The following is a 10,249-nucleotide window of genomic DNA, read 5'->3' as shown; positions in this document are numbered from 1 at the left end:
AATAATTTTGAAACCGAACTACTTTTATGTCTCGCTAATTTGCATTAATGATTGTGGAATATGGTAGAACATGGTACTTGTGAACACGGTTTCAAATGTTAGTGACGGCAGACTTTTAAATTTTTTTTCAACCACCCACTTTTCAAATTGAATTTGGATAAAATAACAATAATAGGAAGTTATTTTTGAGTGATTTCCCAAGTTAATTTTTTATACAATATAAAGATCCTATGGAAATCCCTCTCAAATTATTTTATTATTTGGAAGTATTCCTGATATGAGTCTTAGAAAAATTATTGTAATCTGCTTGCGAGAATGATTCATTTACACGTCAACAAACTTCATTTTCACGAATAATAACCACATTTCTAACTCTCAGAATGACATTTTCAAATTATGCCCTTTCCAATGTTAACTGAATTGGAAGTAAGAGTTGAACCTCAGAACAATAAAATACATAGAATGGGCTTTTCTATCCTTGTTTTGACTGGTACATATACAAATGTTGTTTATTTATTTAGGGCCAGGACCATAATAAACTCAGATCAGATCGGTTGTTTTCGTGAATTCTCGTTCATACCATTCGTACAGATGCTTATTTCAGATTAGTTGTTAGATTCACAAAGTTTTGTGGTTAGATTGTGTTGATACCTCAATTTTGTGTTGTTTTCGATCAAAAAGAATTTTGCTTCATTTGTGATTTATTTTCATGTGACATTGTGTTTAGTTATTCAATATTTTAAACTAATATGGTGAAAATTTGCGAAGTTTGTGGACTAAAGGAATCTCGGGGTGTAAACAAAACATTTCACAGGTAAGTTTCAATCATGGACGTCCCCATTTTTACATTGATTTTAATCATGATGCTTATTTTACATTTGTGTTCACTTTCAAATATTCATTACTTCTGTATTGTTCAAAAAAGATAACTCAGGTATAAACAAACATCTATGAAAACCTTAAAAAAGAAAGAGGAGTTTTAGTAGAACTGAAACCTTTTTGAAAAAAAAGTAAGAATGATTATTTTTAGTTTCTTTTTTTAAGGTTACACCAAATTTTGAGTCATCCTTATTTTTGTCTTGTTATATTCATTTATTTATGTTGATTTCACTCAACCATTTTCTCAGAATTTTACAAATCAGGAATAATACTAGTATACTAGAGTGTAACAAAGATTGAATCTTGATTATTTTTTCAGGAAAATTCGATATTTTGGTGATTTTGAGAGTAATGATATGGAAGACAACAATAAGAGAAATCAGTGTTTTGGGATGGCCAGAGAAATAATCAGAAGGCAGAAATACAAAATTGCTCAATTGCAGCAGAAAAACAGAAGAATGAAGTGTAAAATAAATACATTAAAATCATTAACATCCCGTCTTCGAAAACAAAATATGATATCAGAAAATGCAGAATGTTCTTTAAATGTAACTTACTGTGTTTATTTTTTATTCAACTGACTAATCATTTTTTATTTACAGGCCTCTTTATCTGGTCCTGCAAAAGAGTTATTCAACCGTATGCTAATGAAACCTGGGAAGCAAAAGTATACTCCTGAACTAAGACAATTTGCACTTACTTTGAATTTTCATTCAACTAAGTCCTACAATTACGTTCGTCAGACATTTTAAAAAAATCTACCTCATGTGAGAACACTCTCGAAATGGTATCAAACAATTGATTGCTCTCCAGGTTTTTCAATAGAGGCTTTACAGGCCTTGAAACTGAAAGTAGATGATACTTCTAAGGGTAACAAAATACTATGCAATCTATTTTTTGACGAAATGGCCATCAGAAAAAGAGTTGAATGGGATGAGAAAAAGTTTCATGGATTTGTAGATTACGGATAAATCTTGAATCAGACCAAATGGAAGAAGCAAAAGAAGCTCTAGTATTTATGCTTGTTGCTTTAAATGCTTCATTGAAAATACCGGTTGGGTATTTTTTGATAAATGGGCTCTCAGGAACTGAAAAAGCAAATTCAGTTAAGAACTGTCTCAGATTTGTTCATGAGAGTGGTGTTATAGTAACATCGATAACTTTTGATGGAACACCAAAAAATTTTACGGTAGCTAAAACATTGGGTGCTTGTCTTGTACCCTCAAATTTGAAAACATATTTTCCGCATCCTGAGACAAACGAAAAGGTTTTTATATTTTCTGATCCTAACCATACGATAAAACTAGTTTGTTTTGGCAGTAAAGAAATTTTGAACACTAGAAAAATTGAGAAAAAAAGATTATATTTGGCAAACCAATTAAATGGAACTTTATTAAAAAATTTACTGAAATTCAGGAAGATGAAGGACTCCATCTAGCTGCCAAACTTAGAAGAAGGCATGTTGCATGGATAAAAGAAAAAATGAAGGTAAAACTGGCAGTACAAACCTTGAGTAATAGTGTGGCAGATGCTCTGGATTACCTGAATTTTGATGTGAAGTTGGAAACATTTGCTTTCTCAGAATCTACTTCAAATTTTTGTAGGACATTCAATAATTTGTTTGATATTTTCAATTCAAGAAGTAGACTTACTAAAAAACTTTATGAAAAACCTCTTTCTCCGGCCACGAAAGAGACATATTTTACTTATATGGACAAGTGTATAAATTATATAAAATATTTGACAATTGAGGACACACATGTACCAATATTATACTCAAAAAGAAGAACAGGCTTTTTAGGCTTTCTTATTTGCATAGAAAGTCTTAAACAAATGTATAATGAGAGAGTAACAGATAAAAAGCAACTAAAATATATTCTTTCTTATAAGCTGTCACAGGACCATTTAGAAATATTTTTCAGTTGTATTAGGGCTAAAGGAGGACATAATAATAATCCAACGGCTCGACAATTCAAATCTATAATGAAAAGATTACTAATCCATTCTGAGGTAAAGGGTAGTAACTGTGCCAACACATTAGTCCTGGATTCCACAAATATTTTACATTGTTCAAGTTCTACAATAGTCCAACATGATTCAGACAACATTGACCGGGAAATGACAGAATGGATTAGTAAAACTGATGATCATGATTATATCACTTCAAATGCTTGGAATTTAACTTTTTATGTGAATGATGTTGTAGCCTATATTGCAGGCTTTATAGTAAAACGGATTAAGAAAAAGATTCACTGTATTGACTGTCTGAATTTATTAGAGTGTAGTGATAATATATCCAGATTACAAGTTAGAAAAACTTATGGTTTAATGACAAAAGCATGTGAATTTGTTATAAATCTGTGTAAAGAAGGTGAAAAATGTCTGAGAATGTTAAAAAGCTGTTTCTTTGATGATGAACCTCTCAGTAACCATTGTTACCAGCTTTCAAAGTTAATTTTAAACAATTATTTTGAAATAAAATTACACCATGAAACTTGTATATTGGAGAATAGTAGAGAAAATAGAGTAAGGTCATCATTGACGAAGACTATTTTGTTCAAAAACCAGTGATGTATTCTTACTGTAATAAAATACCTATTGTTTTTGTGTCAACTAATTATTGCCATGCCACTGTTTCCTTGCCCTCGATAAACAACCCGATCTTTACGTCTCACCCCTCTCGTCCACAAACTCAGCAATAAAGGATAGGTAAATGTTCCAGTATAAACAACTCCTAGTAGTTGAAATGGGTATGGCGCCTCTACATATATTGTTGCTCTGAGAGTTGAACCATCCTAAACTCTAATCAATGAATAAATAAAAGGTTAGTTTTTTTAGAAAATGAAGGAAAAGTACTAATTGATAAACATGAAATTTTTCAAAATATATATGTGATTGAATCACAACCAACAACCACGGGCACTGTGCTGAACAGACAGGTATCAACATCATGTGCTTGCTGGAACAAGGTCATCAACAGCATGAGCTGACTACGGTGTTTTTTATATCAGGAACACATAAGAATACTACAGTTTCGGCGATCTGGTGAAACTGCGAGGAGAATTAAATTCCCATTGATCACTACTACCAATAGAAAACATCAATTCGTGATATCTAAAGCAACATTGAACCATTAAAAGATCGTTGAGTCCGAATATATATTCAGAATGTCATATTATTTTTCATTGCTTTCTTCATTTATTTCTTAAATTCAATTCTTCAAAACATATTGAAAAAACATGGGAAATATCAAGATTTCTTTGTTGGATTATTTCTTTCATTGCATAAAAACTTGAAATAGTCAGCTTATATAGAAATTAATAACGTTTGCCAACTAAGTTTTTGAGTTTATATTGTCGTTTTCTGATCCGGAAATAATCTCAACATATATCCCTTGTATATGCTTTGTAGTGAACGCGTACGTGTATAAAAATTTGAGATAAAAAGTCCTTCGACAATCTCGGTTTTTTATTAAACTACACACTCAAGTCCAAAACTTTACATTCACACATATTTCAATCGATTGAACTCTGGGTGTTTGAATATCTCAGCTATCGAAATTGGTTTGTATACTCAATATCAATAATAATAATAATATAATTTGCACCAATTACATAAAAATCATGTTCAAATTGAAGAATATATTTTAAGTGACATGGGTAGATTCAACTCACTCGTGACATGACGTCGTAATGTTATAAATAAATTGAGTGCTTCATCTTGTAACGTAATGCAGATTGGTGCTGAAGAGGCAATAAAACAAGTATCTTATTCCGAAACAGCAATGTCTGCCATTGAGAATGACAGTGTATCATGTAAGACTGTGTAGTAATCCTGTGATTGATATCTGATTCAATTACATAATGAATGTTTGGAGAACAAACTGAATAGGAAAAGATGTTCTTTGTATAATTTAATGTTCATGATAAAGTTTCGGAAGTATTTTATCTTTCATATAATTCAGTGTTGATATAAAAAAAAAGTTATTTCTAGAGAGTATGTTCTTCCAGTTTGCATCTGAGTGTATGTAACTTGTATGCACACATCTTTCTGAAGAGTTTAATTTTGGAATTAATTGCTTCATTCCTTCCTTTGGGAGTTTTTCACATTTTTTGCATGAAGATGGAGTAGTAGAATGCCAAAACTCTTCTTCCCTAAAAAACGATGAAGTCACTAAATGAGAAATCGCATTTCACTACAAGCAGGGAAGTGGTATTATTCAGACGGGCATGTGATGCATTTGAATGAAAATTATATTTTTTGATAGATACATTCATTTTCAAATTATCAATTTTATGATTATTTTAAATGATGTTTATCTGAAATATTCTCAACGAATCGCCCCCAACATACTTATTTATAATAAAAGATAGATGTATGAAGTAGTCACTTGTAGTAAGTTCGTCATAACAAAAAAAAATAGCGGTGATCTCAAATTGCCCCCCTAAAAAACTATCAAAACGGAACAAACAATATTTTGGAATGGCAATCCCCCACTGCGCGAAGTACAAGAAGCATCATCACTTATATCAGGAAAGCAAAAGTAATAAAATGTCGTTGAGATATTTATTCATTTTAGTCTAGTCAGATCGTTCATTACTCCATATAATGTATGTTTTCTTGCTACTGAAGCTAGCAGAGTCGGTTATCTCGGAGAAGTGAGAGTTTGGGAACGGCACAAATAAATTGAAACATACCTTAACATAAGTGAGTTCGGAATATTAACTCGGGTAACTCTAGGAAGCACTAGTAACAGTAACTGTTTCTTGTTTCGGGTGTTAGGCCATTTTTCTGCTGGATTTTTTGTGGCGTTTCGCTGACACAAGTGGCTGGCATTTTCAGAGGTCTGTGTTATAAATGTTATCGGTACCTGTAACGTCAGGGAGAAATTCCAACGAACGGCGGCCTAAAAAGCCGAAACAAATAATTATAAATAATTTCCATTTTTTATTAACAAATACATTATAATTCAATATTTTTTTCATTAATGAACCGATCTATGAATTCAATAATGCAATTTATTCCTGTATTTCAAAAAGTCATTAATGGATATACTTTAATTTCATTTCAATTGTATTCTCTTTTATGGTAATTGCATTTTGAGTACGAAATAATTCAAATCTTGTTTAAAATTCGTAAACTCTGAAACGATTTTAAGAACATTCGAGAAACTATCTAATTTGGATGAACTTGCCGCATCATTTGAAGAAGAAAACTGCCCGGTTCAAATTTTATTTGATAGTGGATTGCAAACTTAATTGGCTGTTTATAATGCTCCAAAGTCTGTAGATACTATCGATCATCTTCGTTATGCACAATTTGTCAAGCTAACAAAGCTCAATAAACCTGTGCAGTTATCAAATTTCAAACTTGGTTTGGACATGATTTGGAACCCCAGGAATGGGGTTGGGCAATGCTTGACGGATTGCTAGAACCTATCATGAACATTTTACCACTTGCTCCAGATGAGTTACTCAATACGATATTCTGTAACTGCAAAAGTGGTTGTGGTTCGAAATGTGGATGCAGGAAAGCGGGGTTGCAATGCTTTTAAGCTTGTGGCCAGTGCAATGGGCAAGCTTGTCTCAATGCTGTACCATATGAGACCGATGTTAACGAAGATACGTCCTTTGATCCAGAAACCATGAAAGAATTGGAAACGAATCTGGGTGAAGATGACAATGAAGATGATAACGCCCTTGAATTTTTACAGCTGCAAGAAGACGACCACGATGAAGCAGAAGAAAATTGAAATTAAAACTCATTATTTTTTCAATTATTTTATCATTCACATTCACAAATGTATCAAATGAGAATTTTTAATAAAAATATTATTTAAAATTTTATTTTTTTCCTATTAATTTTTATTTTTTACATAATAATTACTATAGATTATTATAAATTATAATGTAATATATATTTTTCCTTCTACAAATTAATAACTACAGGGGCAGGTAAGTGTTATTAAATAAATTGATACTTAATTGAAAATGAATAATTAAAGAAATAAATATTCAAATATAATGTATTTGTTGATAAAAAATTAAAATTATTTATAATTATTTATTAAGTAATAATTTATAAACCTTAAATGAGCTGATTTCGATCGGGACAACCAGTTGATTTCAAATAATATTTAATCTGCGCTCGCGCTGCCCTCTATCTCAAAAACGATTTAACGTATGAAAAAATGTTTCAAACAAAAGTTGTGGAGAATTTAATTCTCTACAATATTGATAGAAAATACAATTAGCATAAAACTCATTGGAAACGAGATATATTGGCAAAAACGTGCAAAAAGTCGGTTTTGGTTTTTTTGACTTTTGATCCCCAATTTTTGAAGTTGCGGCCGTCGAATTATATGTGAATTCTGAGAATACCTTTATGATGCCAAAATACAAAGTTTATACAAATTTACAGCGGGTATAAGTTCACTTTCCTAGGCAATCCCCCTAAAATGACTGGACTACAACAAATATTCGAACCCAACAATAGAAATTTTATTCGTTTAAGGTTTCGGAACAACAAGTTTTTCCATGGAAATGAATCAAGCGTTCCGGCACTTAGGCGACACCTGAAACGACGTCTGACTATACCCGTCCAAGTCGTCTGTCACTTTTCCGTCACCCCCACATGACGTTAGATAGTCGTTAACCTACTTTTTCAATGCCGCTAATTTTTTCCTCCCGCACGTCGCCTGTCAGGCATATTTTACTTACCAACATCCCAACCTCGTTATCTGAACTACATTTTACTTCTCCCGCCTTGTCATCTGTCACTTCTCGCGCCCCACCCACGTGACGTAAATGAACTGTCATCGGCCACTCATCAGGAAACCTATGCACCATCTATGAATTTAGCTTCTGTCAAATGTCACCGCAATCTATGAATTCCATTCGGAAGTAGATTAAGAGAAATTTGGATTTGAATTGACCCCATTGCCAAAATTAAACTTTGTTTGTTTAGTCTGAATGAAAAGGAAACTTCTCATCATAATTCTAAGAGAATATTAGAAAATTTTCAACTTGAAAAACAATTAACTCACATCACTATAAATATCTATTTGAAAATTTGAATGTGTCATACAAATTCAAATAACATTTTTCCAGATCTGTTCATTTTGCGATATGAATTTAAGAGCAAGAAACCTGAGAATGCATCAACATGTTTGTGTTATCTGGCAGGATAAATAAATGATTTTCAATCTCCCATTACAGAAATGTGGTTCAGTGAAAGAAGTGAAAGAATTATCAAACTGATGATAATTCAGCAAATGATGTCTTTGGTACTCTCCAAACAAAAAAACCTAGTACCAGTTTTTTGTTCATACACTTTATAACAGCATAATGATGTCATATTATTGAGATACATGAGCCTTCAACTGGGATAGTGAACAGCAAACTTTCCTTCTTGAAATTGTTTCTTGTCGTTTGTCAGTTTTAACCAATGAAAAATTTGTCCTGAGTAGATGATGGACAGTCTATCTGCGCGAGTAACACTCCAATTTGTTCGCGCTTAGGAGTGACAATTCTGGTTGTTTACTATTCTGTGCCACAGTACCGTTGCCAGTCATTCAACAGTTTCCGCTTAATCTCGTCATTACTTCATCCGTCCCTGACATGTTCTCCTTATATCAAAAAAAGTTGAGTAAGTTCCTCTCATCTGAAGTTTAATGGATTTGGGAAAATCAATAAAAAAATCTACAAGTTCAACAAAAAGTAACTGCTTTTTCAAATCATAAAGACAAACAAACCTTCTATCTGCGCGCATGAAAATTTTATGTCTTTCTACAAAACAATACTCCAGAATAGAGTAGTTAGCGTGCTACTTCCTCCATATCAATTAAGATCGAAAAAGAAAGGAATAGAAAGAACAAAATTTTCATTAATTTCATGTTTAGAGTAAAGAGAGGGCAATAATCTGGAAGTTATTCAAAATATGATCTTACGAAGAAATATAATGCAAAGATGAAATGTGTAAACAGCGGCAGGTAAAAATGTTTCGTGTATAATTTGCTAATAATATGTATCTTATATGGTTGGAACTTCAAGGTAATGACATTCATAATGAAGTGAAGGTATGTTGAAGACATATTCATGGTTTGACGAAATGGTAAAGATGAATCAAACACAAGTATACGCTGTATCATCACAATAAAATTAACTGAAGAATTCGAGGAAATAATTCCAATTTCTTTTTTTTTGTGCTGACAACAAAATGTACATACCATATGGAAACAAGTGTTTACGCAAACTAATAGGAATATAAATTTTCATTCAAATCATCAAAACAATGTAAGAAGATATATTATTAAATCGCTTTATGATAGAGCTATGCAGATGTCATCCACAGCACAGTATTTTGAGAACGAAGCTACCATTATCAATGATATTTTTGAACGTAATGATTATCCCGAAGTTTCTGTTGATGAGACAATTAAAAAACTTTACGTCAACTACAACTTTTAACACATTTACAACAGCTACTTTCTTTGAATGTAATACCTCTTTTGTTGTTTTCATGGGCTTATTGCATTTTTTCTTTATCTCTTTCATGACATCACCTTGGGCGCTTTCACCTCTCCCTACTCTGTCCTCTCTCCTCTCGCTTTCCGGTCAAGTGTAACGTCGACTGTTTTCCGCTTGATTAGGTATTAGTTTCCATATGTATGTATTTACATAGTGGCTTGGCTGAATGCGTCGGTGGTCAACAAGTATGCAGCTTCTTTGATGTTCCTTTCAACTCAGTGTTCCGTCCTGTGAATGATATCACCTATAGTGGTGTCGTGTATAGTTCGTTTTGACATGCACAAAACAAACATCCAGTGAGAAGAAACCAGCAAATAGGAAATTGTGATGCATCAACATAACATCAAGTTGTCCGAGCCTGAGAAAACTAGGTTACGTTAGGTTAAGTTAAGTCCAAAGTGAGTGAGTCTATTCGACCCTCCACCGCAACCCGCGAGGGTTTATAGTGGCTCACGCCTATTCACACTCGACCAAATAAACTCAGCTTCTTAACGAAGCCGATTAGTTTGGATGGTGAGTGTTCTTTCAGGTCAGAAGATAAAAGTACGGCTCTGCCGAACTCTGAAAACCTGATTCGGCAGGCACAAAGTATGTGCTCTGCTGTTTCATCATTTTCCAAACAGAAGCTCTGTATATGATTATTCAAATGACAGTGATCTGTAAAAGGGCCTGTTGGCCCTACTGTAGTCCAACAACTGTTTGGTATCAAGCTTCGAAGGGTGAATAAACGCCTTGGAGTGATCCAATCCTGATTCAGTGATTCTGACAGAAGTCCATTAATCTTTTTGCCATCCAGGTGTTCAATCTTTGTTTGGCAAATCCTAAAGCGATGCCAATGACAG

The 10,249-nt window shown here is 32.9% G+C and overlaps 1 protein-coding gene across 1 annotated transcript; it reads left to right on the top strand.

Moving 5' to 3' along the window:
- The first annotated feature begins 459 nt into the window (after window positions 1–459).
- On the top strand, window positions 460–2,182 carry LOC141481380 (uncharacterized). Its single transcript, XM_074172795.1, has 3 exons — window positions 460–814; window positions 1,199–1,427; window positions 1,482–2,182. The coding sequence occupies exons 1-3, from the start codon at window positions 750–752 to the stop codon at window positions 1,629–1,631; spliced, it is 444 nt and encodes a 147-aa protein (XP_074028896.1). The 5' UTR covers window positions 460–749; the 3' UTR covers window positions 1,632–2,182.
- The last annotated feature ends 8,067 nt before the right edge of the window (window positions 2,183–10,249 follow it).

This window comes from Leptinotarsa decemlineata, unplaced genomic scaffold (genome assembly GCF_025532065.1).
Source record: "Leptinotarsa decemlineata unplaced genomic scaffold, Ldec_3_MD MMD2_tig00000199_RagTag_RagTag, whole genome shotgun sequence".
In the NCBI taxonomy this organism is placed as follows: Eukaryota; Metazoa; Arthropoda; class Insecta; order Coleoptera; family Chrysomelidae; genus Leptinotarsa; species Leptinotarsa decemlineata.
This window is presented reverse-complemented; position numbering and strand designations above follow the sequence as displayed.

Bases quoted from the DNA above. Each gene is read 5' to 3' on its own strand.
- LOC141481380 (XM_074172795.1), top strand. From the start codon at position 750: ATGGTGAAAATTTGCGAAGTTTGTGGACTAAAGGAATCTCGGGGTGTA. The intron at 815-1,198 runs GTAAGTTTCAAT...TTATTTTTTCAG, and splicing joins GTAAACAAAACATTTCACAG to GAAAATTCGATATTTTGGTG. The intron at 1,428-1,481 runs GTAACTTACTGT...TTTTATTTACAG, and splicing joins ATGCAGAATGTTCTTTAAAT to GCCTCTTTATCTGGTCCTGC.